At 33.3% G+C, this 19,559-nt stretch overlaps 1 protein-coding gene and 1 long non-coding RNA gene across 2 annotated transcripts; one reads left to right on the plus strand and one right to left on the minus strand.

The window, feature by feature from the left end:
• Positions 1-224: 224 nt before the first annotated feature.
• LOC121375723 lies at positions 225-8,681 on the minus strand. Its single transcript, XR_005958350.1, has 3 exons — positions 8,378-8,681; positions 3,333-3,427; positions 225-359 (listed from the first exon to the last, which is right to left on the minus strand). It is a non-coding gene; the product is annotated as an uncharacterized LOC121375723 (long non-coding RNA).
• On the plus strand, positions 261-13,878 carry LOC121375722. Its single transcript, XM_041503323.1, has 6 exons — positions 261-376; positions 4,518-4,701; positions 5,853-6,077; positions 6,690-6,765; positions 11,000-11,110; positions 12,599-13,878. The coding sequence occupies exons 1-6, from the start codon at positions 284-286 to the stop codon at positions 12,675-12,677; spliced, it is 768 nt and encodes a 255-aa protein (XP_041359257.1). The 5' UTR covers positions 261-283; the 3' UTR covers positions 12,678-13,878.
• Positions 13,879-19,559: the final 5,681 nt, after the last annotated feature.

Genomic DNA, 19,559 nt, shown 5'->3' on the forward strand with positions numbered 1-19,559 from the left:
TTATTTTCCTTTCAAAGTTTCATACCACACATGCACAGGCACCACTTGCAGCAAAAAGATTTAAAAGAATGAGTATAGATAGACTGGTTTCTTAGAGTAGGTGAACTTCTGCCATGTCATAAGAAACGTGAGCAACAACCGACTCGTGACCAATCAACTGTTGTCCGTGACATTTATGACGCTTTTCCGTGTTGAAAAGTTTCGGATGTTACTGACATAAGATAAGTTTTTTTTTTGGTAAAAACTATGTATTTGTAAAGCTTCACACATTTTCCTGATCATTATGGGAAGCGGTAGTAGTCGTGAGCCGGTGGTAGGAGCGCCCGCTAATCCGAGAGTGGTTTACGCTGACAAACTGGCTAAACAGGAAAAGAAGGTAAAATAAATAATAGTGGGCATGGCGTTAATTATTAAATCAGTCATATATATACTAAAAAGAATATTCATCTTCTATATTACTGTATAGAGGATACATTTATTGACAAGTTGTCTTTATTTTAACACCCCCCACCTCCCCACAGGCACTTGGCACATATTAGTATCCTGGCGTTATGTTTTCGATACGATAAGCAAAAAATAAATAAATAATAAAAACAATACTACGTACATACAATACTACTTTACCTTTCTCAAGTCACATTAGTTTATTATAAAAAAACCAGTGATAATTTCCCATGAACGCCAAGTTTTACTCCAAAAAAACTAGCTGCTAAGTCGTACATACTACAGGTGTTACTGCTATATTTTCACAAACCTCATATGTTTTCGATAGTTTCATTGGCTGTCAATTTTTGTCCTTGTTATGGCAGTGAAGGGTCTATACTCCGTGCAATAATTTACATCAAAATCTTGATTTGAAAATAAAATCATGAAATGTTTGTAACTTGTAAAAAATATTGAATAATCTTCAGACCAATAGACAGTGTTTACTGAAAACCTATTTACATTATGTTTTCGTCATAGGCTAATGTCTAATCCTCTTGTTATACGTATCAACGGCACCTAAATTCAGACTGTCACCGTAAGTACTCTGACAAAGGTACAGAACTATATATTTTCAAAAAATCTAATTCCACCAAACCACCTTTATTTGTAGTAAATGTAAATGCACATGTAAACATGCCTCCACCAGAAATTACCGAAAAGAATGTTGCTATGAATGACATAAGAGTTAACCCAACCAGCCTTCCATAAATTTTATTGTTCAGTGTAATGATCACGTGGCATATCGTCTAACTTTGGCAGGTCAGATGTCAGTGTTGCAGACGATAACTTTGCAGGGATTTGTGATATCTGGATATCGCTATGCGAAGCATTTCATTAGTACCAAAATATTGCATTACGAAAAACTGATAACATGCACACTATTTATGGTATTATAATTAAAACATGAAGTTGGCAGCTTGACTTGAAGCATTTTTAATATTGTGAGGAAAAAGACACTTCGTTGTTTATGTTCAGGCTGATAGTGACGTAATATATAGCATAATCTCGCGATACATGCAGTTACAAACAAAGTATCGAAAACATGTCGATCGAAATTGTATGACGGTACGATATATACAATACATGAATAAAATTTAAAATTCTCTTGTATATCAGTAAATTTGATATATTTCCGCAATATTTTGCTCATATTCTCTTCATACCTGACAAATTTATTGCCACTTAACGTGTATTTACATATACCAAAAATTTTGATCCCTACTTGACAGAATTATTGTATATATCCTCGCGGTATGGGTTTTGATGCAGATAAGCAACGATCTCGCGTAGTGTAAAAATAACGATGCTTTTTTTATTATTTACAGTGACATAACCTAATGTATATATATCACTGAAATATAAACATTAAATTCAATATATAGTGAGATTTTTTGTTTTAGTTTTAGCTTACATGTGCATACTGTAATATTCTAACCTTTTTGATGTGGTATGTATTTTGACCCGAAACATCCAGATAACTTGTGAATGACCAATATTTAAGGAAAACAACCTGGAAACGATGTCCATAAATTCCATATTAATAATACACGTCAAAAATAACACAATTAAAAGTGCAAACATAGTCACTATTTGTACATTGATCGGGTGGCGGTAAATTTGACAGCCATTCAAGACTTTTTTGTTTGTTTATTATTAGTATTATTCAAAACAATGTCCACTTTACATTTCATATGAAATAGATATTATTTTAAGATGTAATATGCACTTGAACGTTGTTTAATCCTGACCCAATATAATCGTATACAGTGCATGTAAAATAAGGACAGGGGACTCATTCGGACGTCCATAAAAATAGATTGACTTGTTTTTTTTTCAATAGTAGCAGACGACAATGTTTCGTGCAGCAGGTGAGTAAAAGTCATTGAGAAAATTTGGAGATAGAGGGATGTTTATGTATGTTAAAAGTGCCTTATGGAAAATAGTACTTTTAATTACATGGTATTTTTAATTGTTTATACTTGCTGCAAACTGGCAAATTGAAAACATTGCGTTATTCTTATCAATAAAAAATACTTCCGTCAACAAAAATGGCTGCATGACTCACAATTGCTATTTAAAGATAGCGCGCCAAAATACATACTACGTCATAATACATACTGAGACGATAAATCAATGTAATATATTTGAAGAAGAGTATACCAAATTGAAATGTGTATAATGTTGAGTTATCTTCATTTCCACAATAATTGAATTTACTGTCTTAATACATGACAATTTATTGTCATTTAATGAGTAATTATATATACCAATATCTTTTATATAGTAGGGATCGAAATTTTTGGTATATGTAAATACACGTTAAGTGGCAATAAATTTGTCATGTATGAAGACAGTATAAGCAAAATGTTTGGAAAATATACCAAGTTTATCGATTAACAACAAATTTTGAATTTTATTCATGTATACCAATATGATTATGAATATGTGTCAAGTGCCTGTGCCCCTCCCTCAATGAACGTTGGTCACCACAGTCTAGATTCCCTCTCCCATAAAACATTCCTGCACATGCACCTGTTGAGTGTTCTGTCTAACCTTACATCCTGTTTATATGTTAGGATGAGACTACAGATGACTCTGTACAGTTTGGAAATAGTGGACAGTCAAAACGTTGCCAGCAGGAACAGGTCAACTTACCCTAAAACAAATTCCCTCCCTACCTTGTTTAATTAACCCTCACCCAAAAAGTTAAAAACTCACCCCAGTTCCACTTTACTGTCTATAATTGTGATGATATCATTAAAAATTGATGTCTTCTCCTTTTGTTATTAAATTGCTGTAACCAGACTGACAGTTTAGTTGACACTACTAATTAACATTCAACCAACCCAAGGTGTTTGAAGCATGTGAAATTCTTGTCACACCAGGACTGTATTAACTAGACTGCATGAATGATGTCTCCAGTGTTCACTTGGTGCTTTGCCTGTAACAAAACATTAATCCACAAGATGGCATCATCTGTCGACACTGTCTTCAATCTCAACTGTATACTAAGGAAATAATTAATGGTACAGAATCAAAACCAACTTTAAAGTTATTAATGTTATTCACACAAATATTAGTTACAATAAAACTTACGTTAATTATTACCTAGTGATTGTAAAGCATTTTAGCCTCTCTTTTTTTCCTATTGTTAAAGCCTAGTGGATTGTTGGAAAATTATAGAAGCCCTTCTAAAATACTTTATTTTTTTCTACCCCAACCCCCATAAAACACAAAATAAAATAAACAAACAAAAGTATTAACAAAGTATAAGCATTGTTTTACCTTGTACATGTATTAACTTTGACTCAGTGGCGTAGGAAGGTGCCAAAAGGGGAGGGGGCACACTTATATATTTACACACTTTTACACTATTGTAAAGCAAATATAAATCAAATTATCTGAAAAGTGGGGGGTACATGGCCCTCCCCCCCCCCCCCCTTTTCTATGCCAGTGTTTGTCACTACATGTTATGGCACATGCACTGCACTAGGTCAGCACAAGATTAGTGCAGTTTTGCACATGGTTGCCAGGTTTCTTCTTGTAGTTTCAGTACTGGTTTACTACATGTCAGTCTAATGTCATGATTTGACTGAATAATAATCAAATTAAAGGTCTCTGGAATCAGATTTAGGAAAACATTTGTATTTTAGACACATTTGGCAATCAAGCTTTTGAAACCAAGTAGTTCTTTTATAGCCTAATACCAGTAGCATAATTTATATTGCATTAAAAATTCAGAACTGTTCTCTTGTGGGTTTTTATTATTATTATTTTTTAATTGTTTTTTTTTATACATACAGCTTCATTCTTTCATGTTTCGGTGAATCAAAAATAAATCCATGATTTTGAATTATCTGTGTTAATTTACCCCTAAATACACCCAGGAACTAATGCAATTTTAAAAAGTGATAATTTACAATTTCATAAAATTTATTATCACTACTCTATTTAGGAACTTTTAAAAATATTGAAATTTGATTTATCGCACTTGACTGTACTAATTTAATTATTTTGTTTCTAATCCTCAGACTGTACTTCTGGACACTCCAGTGTTGATTGATGTGCAGCATGGGTCTATCCGATACAGATACACACAGTATGATGGGGAGCCGAGGAACAAAGCACAGAGAGTTGAGAAGCCGTATGAGGGAATAAAAGCTTGTGGCAAAACAAATTACTTTTACCATTCACGTCTCAACACATTTGGATCAGGTTTGTAGGGATTTTTTTTTAATGCCAATAAGTTCTATGAAGAGGATTTTTTGTGTTGTGTGTTTTATTGCCCCCCCAAATTGTGTTTTGATAATATGAGGGTTGGAACCCCATGTTCATTACCGTACATGTTACATAGTAAATAGGCATAACATAATCTTAATCGAAAATAATATAACATTTTGATACAGGGTGTCTAGAATTTTTAAAAAATCCACTAGCCATAGGATCAGTGATTTAAAAAGTCTACTAGTCACCATTAAATATTCACTATCCCTACTTTACTTTAAGTTAATACAATTTTACTAAATAATAGTAATAATCAGATATGTCACCTAAAGAAGGAGATGTAGCTTATAAACACTAACATTGGGGATTGAGTGGGGGCATGATATTTACAAAATACTTAACTGCAACATTTGACAAAAAAAACAATTCACTAGCCATTGGGCATGGCAATAGTAATTATTTACTAGCCCAACATTGAATATCACTAGCCATGGGAGTGGGGCTACCATAATCTAGAAGCCCGGTTTCATATCAAAGTGAAATTGAGCATCAGTAACGTGAAAATATAATATAGACAAAAAGAGATCCAGTAAGGATAAATAGACAGTTAAGTCCCAAACTGGCAACATGATTCCAAAAAAAAAATATAACAGTAACATATATGGATTTTAATAATCGATCATTGGAACATCACTAGGACCAATTGTTGAAATAACCATTTGTTAGATATCACATAACTACTCTTTAAACTGGGCTGAGGTGTCATTAGCAACAATTTTACAATTAATTACCTTTAAAGAATATATACATTTTATGTTATGAGCTATTTAGCATAATGACCTTTTCAACAGAATTTAATTTGTGTAAACTTCAGTAATAAATAAATTACATTAAAATAAAACCTCACCGTTTAAGTGGACTAACATTCTTGCTCCTCATCACTCCACTGAGACTAGTTCAAGGAGAGTACTACTCATTTTTAGTTGCCTTTAGCAAGTGAATTTATATGGTATCAGCATGATAATACATGTATCTTAATTTTAAATAGTTCTCCATAATTTTAGTTTGAGAAGCAATTAATCACTACCCATAATTGTTTTTATGTCAAAGTCTGTAAAATATGAAAATAATATCCACTTCAGATGCAGACAAACAACCAAAGGATGGATTAAAGGTGTTGCATGTGACACACGGTCCTGTTAGAGTCCGACAGAAGAAACTGTTCTATGTGTACGGTCATGGCTGGGATGCGGAAGACGGATTGCGTGTAAAACCGACTCTCACTAAGGAAGAAGGAAAAGACTTCAGCTGGCCAGAAGTTCGCATTCCTAATGACCTTTACTACAACTTACTTTTCACAAACCAAGGTGATGAATTTATTTTCACCAAAAAAAACTTTTGAGACAAATGTTTTCTTTCTTTAATTTATTTTTTAAACTATGTTATTTGAATGTGTTTGAATGTGTTCTAATTTGATAATTTCATTTCCTTTGAACTATAAGCATATCATCTCATTTTATCAAATCATTTCAACTCATTGTTCTTTTACTGTACTTTTACAATGATTATATATTTTTTTAATGTAATTAGAAAATAAAAAGTAAAGATAGCATCCATTTTCTAAACTGGTAATCAGATTTGATTGCTTATGATCAAAATGTTTTGTCATTGATGACCTTAAACAAAACATCTGTTGTATAAAAATATGCACATTGATACATGCTGATTGTATATAGATGTATGCACATTCAAACATGCTGCATTGGCTGCCTGTAAAAATCAACCACCTGTTTTAAGAGATCACTTTTTAATACATCCTTAATATGTCACTGTATTTTTAATCTATTTTATGAATCTTCTTATTAACATAAAAATATCAGATGTCTTATGATATAGGAATATGTCTGATGTAAAAGATCCATATGAGTAATCGTCTCACATTTAGGTCTTTAAGACGATCAAGTTTTATATTTTTAAAGATGGCGGAACTTCCAAGATGGCTGAAGATGTACCCAGTGATGATTTACAGTCAGTGTCAGATAAGACTAAAATCAGGTATGACTAGGTTCTTGTTACACTTGGGACACTATAGTAAGTTTGTCATAGTTATAAAGTTAAGAATTCACAGACATTTGGAAGCTGTATCATTCAAGTTAAGAAGCATCATCAATGTTGTTTTTTGTTTGTTTTTTTTGTTTTTTTAAATTTTAAATTTTATTGTCCCCAGAATATAAAAAGGCAGTGTCAGGGTTGGGGTGCCCTGAGCTCACTGTCTCACAATATTTTTAAAATTTCATATGATATACACAGTTTTATATACATACATATAAATAGCAAAATATATACACACGAATAGATAAAATCCATGTATATTGTTGTTGTTGATATTTTGTTTGTTTGGGTTTTTTTATTAATTTTTTTTTTTTAATTATTATTTTCTGGGTCCAAGAAGGAAAAAAAGAAGAAAAAGGAGATGTTATGTATGGAATTAGTATTGATACAAGAAAGTATTATAAAAAGATGTGTGAAGGAGTATAAAGTGGGAAGAAGGTATTTTAGAAATAAATATATCTCAATATTTGATAGATTTAATAAATTTTTATGATGTTTGAAATAAATTATACCACTGCTCCCATACTGTCTTGAAATCTTCATAATTACCATTTTTATATAAGATACATTTTTCAGTTTCCAACTTTTCTTTAATTATAGTTTTTAAGGCAGAGAAGTTTAATTTTTGTTTTTGTATTTTCATGGAATAAATATAATATTTTATGTTAATAATTAACCAATTTATTGCATATGTATTTGTTTTTTTTAAGCAGACCCAAAATGGCAATATGTTTATCTATAATTATGCACTCTTCTATAGTATTGAATATCCAGTTTGTAATATCTTTCCAAAATTCTTTAACATAGCAACACTCATAAAATAGATGTTTAATTGTCTCTGGCATATGATTACAAAAAGTACATTTATTTGAATTAATATAATGTATTGTATATAGAAATGTGTTAGTAGCGAGAAATCTGTGTAGAATTTTATATTGAAACCAACGTAAAGTTGTATCTCTAATGCATTTAAATGGTATATTGTATAATATATTCCATTCTGCTGGTGAATAACAAAAACCTTTATTTTTATATTTTAATTGAGACTTTGGAATGGTTTTTGTGTAGCATAACAATTTATATATTTCTCTACATCCCGTTTTGTCTTTAAGAAGTTGTTTTAGCTTGTGGGGGTAGACTGGTTTTTCGTTTATAATTGACTCGTTTATTTCATCATTATGTTTTCCATATATTCCTATGAAACATTTCACTGCATTAATTAAAGAAGCATACTCTAGAAAATTTGTTTTTATATTAAATTTTGCAATAAAATCGCATAGATTTAGAAATCCTCCATCAGTATTAACTAAATCACTAATGAAACAAACTCCATTTTCTGCATATTTTTTATAAAAAATAGGCTTCTTATTTATTAATATTTTACTGTTAAACCAAATGTTTATACCAGCTATATCGTTTTCATTTTCTATTGGTTGTTTACACTGGATGTTTCGCCAGCTATCTAGAACATCTTCCCAAAAAGGGTTAGTCATATTTTTTATTTTTAAATTAATAAAATGATCACCATATATAATTAGTTCTTTGGTCGATATACCTGTAACTGACGAGAATGTTGAATGTTGATCTAGGATTGTCGATTAGGTGGGCAGAGGGATGGAGAGAGAATTTTAAAAAGAGTCCTCTTCAACCTAAGATTTGGTGGATCAGTGGAAAACTATTTCATCTTTATAAACTGAAATAAGATGCAAAAAGTATGTTTAAATGCAGTTGAAAATGTTTGTGATTTAATGAAAATTAACTGGTTTAAAAAAAAGAGAAGAGGACAATCTTCTCAAGTGATGAGACTGGACTCACTTAGAACATTACCTGTTTAAGTAAATTATAAGACAAAGGACATTTAATTTTCAAGATTTAGGAAGCGGTGGGGCAAGGGGGCATGTCTCCCCCCCCCCCCCCCCCCCCACTTTGTGAGAGCAGCGATGTTTTTATATATTTTTTTACATGTATTTATATATACATGTATATTAGGCCCCTGCGAAGCTTCGTATATTCGATTCGATTTGAAATCGTCGCGAAGCTTCGATTCGATTCAATTTTTGTATATTCGGAATTTCAAATATTGCAGTGTACGAATAATTGGAAAAGGAGGAACAAACTATATGGCCAACCATTAACATTAATAAACAATAAACAATGTGGAAGACAAAGCAGGATCACGTGGAGTCTTTTCCACTCCTGGCTATAGTTGCGAGAGACACACTCGGCATTCAAGCTACTAACTGCTCTTCAGAAAGGGTGAATTCCACAGGCACAAACGTTACAACCAACAAACGACACTCTCTGTCTCGCCAAAATGCAGAGACACTCATATCGGGATATAAAAACACTGATCTCATCCCATCCATGTCAGACTTCAAGCAGAGAAAATGATGTGATTATAATGTTATATGCATCATGACACACTGAATCAATAATTAAGTCTGTCAATAAACATTGCTTGACTTAACAAGTATATTTCTTTTTTAATTTTTAGGATTCTGTTTTTGTATGTGCGAAGAATATCCACTGGCATTTAGTTTTGATCTCCGATTGGTGATGAGTGTTAATTTTCACGTTTACTTGAATTATTTTGTGATCTAATTATAAGCCAATAAATGATCACTTCCAAGATATTATCTAGTATTAGTTCAACTGTTCAACCTACCGTATGTACTGGTTTTCTATTTAGGGCATTTTATTATTTAAACTTCAACCTTATGTAATCATGTTAATCACCGTATGTACTCCCAATGAAGTCTTTTCTAATTTCCTTTACTAAGCTGAATATTCCTTCGTGAACTGCATTTGATACACTTGATTATTCTCCAAGGTATTCGAAATTCGATTCGATTCGAACATTTTTGAATATTCGATTCGAAATTCGATTCGAACGGAAAATTGAGATTCGCAGGACCCTAATATATATATATATATGTGTGTGTGCCCCACCCACATTTTGGCACCTTCCTATGCCCGTGAAATAGAAACATTAAAAGGGTATTTAGGATCAAATTTGTTTTTTAAGACTTAAATACTTCCAAGATAAATTCTGAATGCTGATTGTTATAGCAAGGCTATAAATACCCTCAGTATTTGATAGTCATGTACAGAACATCTCATGTTATGTCTTTAACATGTTAGGCATTATGTTTAAATTCTGTCTCATAATTTTATCATTTCCTTCTGTCTGTCCATCCGTCTGTCCCACTTTTAGTTTTCTGGATGCTTCTTCACAATACATGTACTTTAGTTGAAATTTTGTATATACATTGTAGCTTTATCATGTACTGTTATAGATCAAGTTTGACTTTCCTGATGATTTACCCATTTTTAAAAGAGTTATAGCCCCTGAACTTAGAAGATTATGGAAATTTATTGTCTGGACTTTTTTGTGTAATGCATCAAGATATTGAGCTGAAATTTTGTGTATAGCTTTATCTTGTTCTGTTACAAATTGAGTTTAACTTTCATGGCAATTTACCCATTTTTCACAGAATTATGGCCCTTGAACTTAGAAGACAGAACAATTTGATGGGCCCAGTATGGGATATGTATTGCTTTAGTAGTACTCTTAGAATGCTTCTTTATATAGGTTCTAATAGACCAAATCAATTCCTATTGCCGATAATGTTAATGTGTACTAATAAAACTGATATAAGCAGCATATCAACACACCCAGGAAGTACAGCAATAATAAGTTTGGCACCTCACATCTAATCTACCTCCAAGAAAATGGGGGGTCACATACCATTTAAGAGATTTAATTAATGTTTTTAATAGCAACCGTCATTTTTGCTTAAAATTGCAGTTCCATTTTTGGGGGTACCCCACATTAGTTTCAATCTCTGGTATATACTGCATAACAACTGTATAACAACTACATGTGTATTTCTTTATTGTCAATGGATAATAGTATTTGCACAAATAAATAATGTCACATATTACTACCAATCACACCCACAGTTGTTTTTACTCTGTAAATATTTGACGGTGCACCACGAACTTTGACAAGGAACTCTCTTCTTTGGTACCATTCAACCTATATGTAAGTACTGTTCTAATACACTCTTAAACACAGCTTTCTTTTTAATCTGTCCTACCATGTTACAGCTCTCGAGATTGTGGGTCTCACACCATAGTTAATTGATTTGCTGGTGATTATTATATATTTTGTCAGATTAACCCTTTGTGACACAGATCGAGTGTCTGGTGTTAGAGCTAAGCTAGCAATCAAGTTGATGAAGGCAGCCAGCAACATCCATGTTTGTTATAACAAGCAAGAACTGAGGTGAGAATCAATCAAAGATGTCATCCAAAAAACACCCCTGTTCTCGCACAAACTGTCATTGTGTTCTTAAAGTAAAACTATTCATTATAATCAGTGTGTTCATTAGAAAGTGGAAACTGTCAGCAGATCAACAATTTTGTATTATTATTTTTTATAAATCAGATCATTCATATACATGTTGATTTGGGTGGGACATATCGCAGTGGTAAAGTGCTCGCCTGGCGAGCGATTGATCCCCATTAGTGGGCCCATTGGGCTATTTTTTTGTTCCAGCCATGGCACCACGACTGGTATATCAAAGGCTGTGGTATGTGCTATCCTGTCTGTGGAACGATGCATATAAAAGATCCGTTGCTACTGATGAAAAAATTTAGCAAATTTCCTCTCTAAGACTACAAGTCAAAAATTACCTAATGTTTAACATCCAATAGCCGATGATAAATAAATCAATGTGCTCTAGTGGTGTTAATAAAACAAAACAAACTTTAACTCTATAAATTCTGTAAAAGTGTCATATTAAAAAATACAGATTTGCAGGTCATTCTTATAAGATTAAAAAAAGAAAAAGGAAAGCAATATTTGTTTATCAGCACCTCAGCACATTGTTGACTACAGCTATTAAATACCTAACATGGTTATTTCAGAACATTGTTTTAAATGTGAGTAAGGGAAACCAGTGTTTCTGCTAGAAAGAAATTTTTGGGTTTGGCACTATGGAATTGAATGCAACCAAAGTCAACAGGGGGTATAGAAGGCCTCCCCTAGAAAGAAAATGGGTTAAATTTAGAGTTAGGGTTAAGAAAATCATACAGTAATAATAAAAGAAATTAATTTTGTCAAATGACTAACTTAAAAAAAAGAAATCTGCAAATATTTGTGGGTATGGCACCGTTCCCATTTTACCCTCTGGCAAAAACACTAGAAACCTACTGCAGCCACATGGTTTACTCGAAAACAGCAACAAGGGATCTTTTTATGCATTTTTTTATAGATGGGACAGCACATACTGTGATCTTTATGTACCATTATTGAGGCACTGTTAGGGACTGAACAAGCCTTGATGGGTCCAGTGAGTGTAAACACTACCATGGGCTACATCCAATCTGTTTTTTAGCTGACATACTAAATATGTAAATAACCAATACTGCTATTGTCCTGGCACTGGGTGACTCTTGTCACAAAGTAGTACTGTTTAGGACAAATTAATAATACAGTGAAACCCCTCTAAACCGGACACCCATGGAACAAAGAAAAAAGTCTTGTTTTGAAAGGTATTCAGTTTAGAGAGATTAATATCTCCAGTTTTGAGAGAATTCTCGTTTGCAATGGGTCTGGATTTGAGTTGTTTCACTATATAAAAGTAAATTTAAAAAAAAGTATTAATAAAACTCCCAGTTATTTTGCAGTCTTTGTAAAACTGATTCGTGCCATATTCTAGTATTTTCCTTTAACTTGTTTTGTTTTTTTTCCTTCTTTTTTTCATTTCAGAAATGATGATGTTATAAAAGATCTGCAATCTGAAGGAAATGGAATGGAATTATTTTCTGTGGAGATGGAATTGATCTGATTTGGTTCAGTTTATTCCATTTTATTATCTGCTGACCTAGAGGAAATTGGGGTTTTGTTTATGTTTTTAAGCCTAAATCGACACAAATAAATAATATAATGATGATGTAGTGACTAGAAAACCTGTGATATGGCCATGTTTTGTGATTGCTTTTGTTATATAAGCTGTAAAAAAATGTTTTATTGTTTTATTTTTCTTGCTCTTTTGAGTCTTGTTTTGTTTTTTTAATGTATTTTCATGTATTTTCTTTGTGTACACTGTATTTGTATCACTGTAGGAAATTGTGTTTGTTTTTATTTTATATACATCTGCATTTGTTTTAAAGGCATGCTTGTACACAACAACCAATTTCTAGGTTAAACATATTGAAAGAAATATGTACCACAACAGATAGTTATGTGTCAATGGTGCACCATGAAATATTTCTGGAGTAAAAGAAGCTGCAGCTGTGGGCTCCGTTCCATGAAACAATCATAGCTAAGGTTAATTGTAGTGACGTACGGTGAATTTTACAACTGGCACTGTAAACTTTACAGCTGTTCCGCAAAGCAACCTTACAGTAGTCATAAGTGCCCCTTAGAATTAGTTATATAATACATTGGTTACACAACATTCAAAACATCTTGGGTGTATTCAATGGTATCAGACATCCATAAAGTAACTTTGTCAGTTTATTTGCTAAGCGATAATTGCCGAATGCCTAAGACATGAGAGTTACCTCCAAAAAGTTTTGTGTGACAGTCGTATGGCTTAGAATGTTTTTCATTGAACATTTTATAAAAGGTATTTTGTGTATATCAGATCCATTTTTACCCAAAGAGTTTGTATCCATAATAGAAAATCATGAAGTAATCATCTCACTGCCATTTGACATCTACGTTAGTGGCTTATATTTCACCAATTGTAAATTTTCACCGTAATTTACAACGATAGTAAGCTGATGGAACGGGCTGGCGATCATAGAAAAAAGTTATGGTCGCGATGGTAGGTATTTATAACAATTGGTAGAAATATATGACATTGATTATTTGTAAAAATACTATTATCTATTTCACATAAATTAATATACTTTTATTTAGTATACAGTTTTTATGCAGTATATGTTAGATGTTGAAACCAGTACAGGGTAGTATTTAAAAAAAATGGAACTAAAAAAATGCTGTTTAGTGGGGGTGGGGGGGGGGGGTGGGGGGGTGGGGGGCAGGTAATATCTTTACCGGCTAAGTGTTTTGGGCGAGTATTAAAAATGTAGTTTTTTGTTTAATGACACCACTAGAGCCCATTGATTTATTAATTATCTGCTATTAAATATCAAACATTTGATAATTCTGACATGTGGTCTTAGAGAGGAAACCTGCTACATTTTTGCATTGGTAACAAGAGATCTTTTATATGCACCATCCCACAGACAGGATAGCACATACCATGGTCTTTGATATACCAGTCATGATGCACTGGCTGGAATGAGAAATAGCCCAATGGTTCCACTGGCTGGGAACGATCCTAGACTGACAGCTCATCTGTTGAGTATTTTACCACTGGGAGAGTATTAATGCCATAAATATTATAATACTTTTGAAAGAAATGTTTTATTTAACGATGCACTCAACACATTTTATTTATGGTTATATGACCTCAGACATATGGTTAAGGACCACATAGGTATTGAGAGACGAAACCCGCTGTCTCCACTTCATGAGCTACTTTTTTTCAATTAGCAGCAAGAGATCTTTTATATGCACCATCCCACAGACAGGATAGTACATACCACGGCCTTTGTTACACCAGTTGTGAAGCACTGGCTGGAACGAGAAATAGCCCAATGGGTCCACCGACAGGAATCGATCCTAGACCGACCATGCATCAAGCGAACGCTTTACCACTGGGCTACGTCTCGCTCCCAATTTACTTTTGAATATTATAGGTACCATTTTTTAAATGTTGCACCCTCTCTAAATACAGTAGGTGTCCTTTTTAAACATTTAAACACCCATCACTGAAAAAACAATTCTACATCCACTTCTGGCGTAAAAAATACTACTTGTGCATTGAGTGGGCAGTCTCTTACAGATGATTTTAATTATATTTTTAGATGTTTGCATTGTTAAAGGCTACAATGACTGTCACCTCAATACAGAACCTAATGGGATTAACCTTTATTGAAGAATGATATAACTGATCATGACGAAATAATTAAAGTTCAGATCTCGTCATGTCAGATTGACATCATTCTAAGTCTAACATGTCCTTTCTAGGTTAATTTTAAATATGCCTCTTCAACTAGCATGTAGCTTATAAAGATCAGACCATGACTGGTATATCAAAGGCCACGGTCTGTGCTATCCTGTCTGTGGTACATATGAGAGATCCCTTGCTCCCAGTGAAAACATGTAGTGGGTTTCCTCTCTCTAAGACTATATGCAAAAATTGCCAAATGTTTGACTTCCAATAGCCGATGATTAATAAATAAATGGGCTGTAGTGGTGTCGTTTAACAAAAACAAACTTTATAAGATCAGACATTTCAATTTCACATCATGTCTTTTACCATTAACAAAAACAACTCTCCATCATGTATACTTAATCCTACAGCCACTCTTTTGACTGGAAAATACAAAGTCCGATCCTGCAACCAGCAAGATGTGTATTGTGACAAAATATGTCGCAAATCATTCACTTGACCTAAGTAATGTACATTATACCTGAAATAAACATGAATAATATTTTTTTCCCAAAAATATTTTTTGGATTACAGGATAAAGATGGGATATTGGCTTTATCCTGTTCAGGCCAAATAAGGAATTCTACTCATCAAGCCTTGCAGAATGTCCAATTCTTACCATCAGAAAATAAAACTGATATCCTACATTATTAATTACGCTGAAACACCTCAAAACCGGACCCTCTGTAAACAGAATTCCCTCAAAACCACACAGTTTTCATGGTCCCTTTCTAAACAGTAGTACATAACCTCTCCAAACTGGATACCCCTTAAAACCAGACTTTTTAATACTTTCCTTAAGTGTCTGGTTTAAAGGGGTTTTACTGTAGTTATGCTATATGTATGCTGTGTATACTGATGTGTTATTATTATTTTAAACTAAACATAATTTCTTTTTTGCATTTTATTATACAATTGACTGTATATGTTAGTCCATAGTGTTTATAAATTAATCGCACATTTTCTTTTCTTATTAAGTAGCTGCATAATACTGATTTTTTTTTGATTTTTTTTTTTGGGTGGAGGTTTTATTTTGCTCATATATGGTTATTTTTTCTTTATTTTGAAATTGATCTTTTGGGATTTTTTTTTTAATAGTGATAATCTGTTAACAGAAATAGCATTAAAACAGAAATAGCATTAAATACAGTTGATGTATGGTTTCATTAGAGATCTAACATGGCTAAAACGTAGGGAAAAACCTGTTTACTCATGAGTAAACAACAGTAAGATGAAGATTGAGGATAAAACGTTTCCATTTCGGTTCATTCCTGAAACTGACAAATATCATCCTTTTTCATTTTAAATGCAAACTTGAAATTGATGTTTCAAATAGCCGATTTTTTTTTTTTTTTTTTTTTTTAAAGAAATGAATCCCAAAATCCTAAATTTATGTTTATTTCACCTTTTGATACTTATATCTAATGAAGGTTCAAGCATGCTGTTCTGGGCACACACCTCCGCTATCTGGACTGTCTGTCGAGGACATTGATTAACGATTAGTTGTTAATGAGAGAGAAGTCGACATAGTGGTCTTACGCCTGCCCGTTGAGCTGTTAAACTGTCTGTGAGTTGTAGCCGTACTGGTATGCGAACCCAAATCCTACCAGCCGTAATTCCAATAGCTTAATCACTACGGCACTGAGGGTGGTTCAGACTCTTAAAAGATAATTACCTGACAATGTGAAGAACCAGCTTCCCGAGAAGTCCTGGATTTAAAAAAAAAAATATAAAAAAAAAAAATAACGTAGAATGATTAACTTCATCATGGCTTGTACAGCTTGTTAAGAAAACATATATTTCCTCTTGGTGACAAGTGAAGTGTAAATATCTAATTCCAGGTTCGCGGAGAACGTCTTCTCTGCGATAAATTGGTCACGTTGGTGACTTAGCATTCGATTGATGGTTTGTTAAAGTTGAAACTGAGAGACGTGCTTGCTGGAATCCAGAATGAATCTATTACAGTCTGAATGCAATCAAAGCCAGATTACGTTTCTGCTGAGACTGAATGAATCAATGTGGTTTTCGATGCGAACTTCAAAGAGAAACCTTCATTTGTTTTGCATCTCAAATTCAGTGGCAGTTGTTTAACAAAACTAGTCGAATAATTTGAGCATTTAGTAAATACATAAATATATTTATGAGAAACATCAAACAATTCCAATGCATTTATAATTTATCTGTTAAATTAAACAATTTGGACCGAATTTACAAAGCCTGTTGTAAGTGTTTGTGTCTAACAGGCGTATATCTACATGTATTTACAATGCTTAAATACCTGCGTTCAGGAAAAACAGGCTTCGTCAATTCGGCCTTTTTTGTTTCTTTACTGGCGTAGGCTTCATATAGCATAAAATGTATTTGCGTTTGGACAATGCATTTAATGTTTATATTTTATTTACTTTTTTCTAAATATGCTAGAACAATTATGTATGTAAATTGTGTTGCAAAATGTATTAAGTTTCCGATTTTGCTAAACTTTGAAAGTTGGACATTAAATTTTAATAATAAAATATATATACATGTACTGAACGTGAACAAATGATTTGTATTACAGATGAAATAATGGTGAGCTCTGTACTTTATAAATTAATAAAACAGATTTGAATTTGTAATTGACTGACTTCAGGATCAATGCTAAAACTTTCTACAAACTTTGTAATGCTAGTGTCAGACTCTCAACTGTTGGCCAACTCGCCGATCTCACGACTTCTACGACTGTCCAGTTGCTATTCTGAGCACTCTTACAACTCAATTATCGTCGTATACAACTCATACAATCGAGTAGTTGTTAATTTGAGCACATCCATCGTACGTTGGGTGTTGGGGAAATTACAACGCAACTGTCGAGTTGGCTAACTCTGTCGTGACAGTTGATAGTCTGAGTCTAGCATAACAACCAGTTGTAGTGACTGTTTAGTTTTGTAGCAAAATGATAAACTGCAGCTAGTAGCTTACAGCTTATCAAGTGACTTGTCTGACTCGACTCGTTTGCATTGACTAGATTTTTTGTTGCATTGTTAAATTTCAGTGAAAATAAACATTTGCGTCATGGTAAATATAACCATCTTTTAACGGAAACAACGGCGCAGGCGGTCTGCGATTGTGCTCCAATAAAAATTGTCTGTGGTCTTTATATGTTATTCAGTCTGCGTCGGTCGCCAACCTGTTAAAGATTTAAAAGGCGACGCCACACGAACTAAGGAAGGAAATGTTTTATTTAACGACGCACTCAACACATTTTATTTACGGATATATGGTTGAGAACCACACATATATTGAGAGAGGAAACCCGCTGTCGTCACTTCTGGGCTACTTTTTTTTTAATTAGCAGCAAGGGATCGTTTATATGCACCATCCCACAGACAGGATAGCACATACCACGGACTTTGATATACGAGTCGTGGTGCACTGCCTGGAACGAGAAATAGCCCAATGGGCCCACCGACGGGGATCGATCCCAGACCGATCGCGCATCAAGCGAGCGCTTTACCACTGGGCTACATCCCGCCCCCACAGTGAAATAAATGAGACGTACGAGAATAGTCGACTGCACAGCAACCAGTGATTCGGATGAAATCGTAACGTATGTTTTGTCACAATCGTCTATTCTCGTACAAGGCACTGGTATCGTGTGGCGTTGCCTTTAACCTGTGATTCTGTTTGTTGTTTTTTTTGGGTTTTTTTATAAAGAATACGATCAGTCTTATCTTCTGTGATTATATATAAATGTTTACTAAAATCCAATGTATTTTTTATACTGTAACTTTTTCACTTTGTATTTTTACACAGCTGGTTCTGTACTTATTGATTAATAAACTTTTACTCTCTTATATATGTTGCTGTTTTAACATAAATTTCTAGTAATATGAGCTTGTATCGTAACCCTATAGCTGATGATTTGTTTCTTTAAAGGAGTTAGACCTTGTGAAAAAATTAATGTTCTTGTTTAGGAAGGTACAGAAGTCTGGCAATGGTTTTCTTTCAATTTCAGGGGCTGTACCTAATATAAAATATCGGGAGTGGGAGGGTGGGCAGTAGAAAATAATCGGTTCAGTAATATAGAATTGTCCCCTACCTAAACAAAAAAGTAATTTTTAAATTAAAAAGGGAAGGTTTTTCTTATTTTCCGACAGGTCATGCGCTGAATATATTAAACTTACATTTGACATCTATCCTGTACTTAACACCTCAGCACAGCAGCGTTCCCCCTGTCCATTTCTAAAAATTGGCCAATTGCTGAATTTGTATACAATATGGCTCCAACATTCAGTATTTGGCTAATAAAATGTCTTTAAATTAGCGATTAAAAAAAAAGATTCAGTCAAATAATCTATCTGAAAATTGTCTAACACAAGATTCATTCCAGTACTGCATTACATTTTAACTTGTGTCTAACAAATGATTATTTTGACTTTGTGCAGAGAACGAGAACTCACTTCCAGCACACAGGCTACTCCTACCAAAACATTTTAAAGTTTGTTTTGTTTAACGACACCACTAGAGCGCATTGATTATTAATCATCGGCTATTGGATATCAAACATTTAGTAATTCTAACATGTAATCATCGGAGGAAACCCGCAACATTTTTCCAAATGCAGCAAGAGATCATTTATATGCACTTTCCCACAGACAGGATAGCACATACTACGGCCTTTGA

The sequence above is a fragment of the Gigantopelta aegis genome, chromosome 6, assembly GCF_016097555.1.
Source record: "Gigantopelta aegis isolate Gae_Host chromosome 6, Gae_host_genome, whole genome shotgun sequence".
NCBI classification, from domain to species: domain Eukaryota; kingdom Metazoa; phylum Mollusca; class Gastropoda; order Neomphalida; family Peltospiridae; genus Gigantopelta; species Gigantopelta aegis.

Coding starts and splice junctions, on each gene's coding strand:
- LOC121375722 (XM_041503323.1), top strand. CDS start 284: ATGGGAAGCGGTAGTAGTCGTGAGCCGGTGGTAGGAGCGCCCGCTAAT. Junction 377..4,517: donor TGGCTAAACAGGAAAAGAAG/GTAAAATAAATA, acceptor TCTAATCCTCAG/ACTGTACTTCTGGACACTCC. Junction 11,111..12,598: donor TATAACAAGCAAGAACTGAG/GTGAGAATCAAT, acceptor TTTTCATTTCAG/AAATGATGATGTTATAAAAG.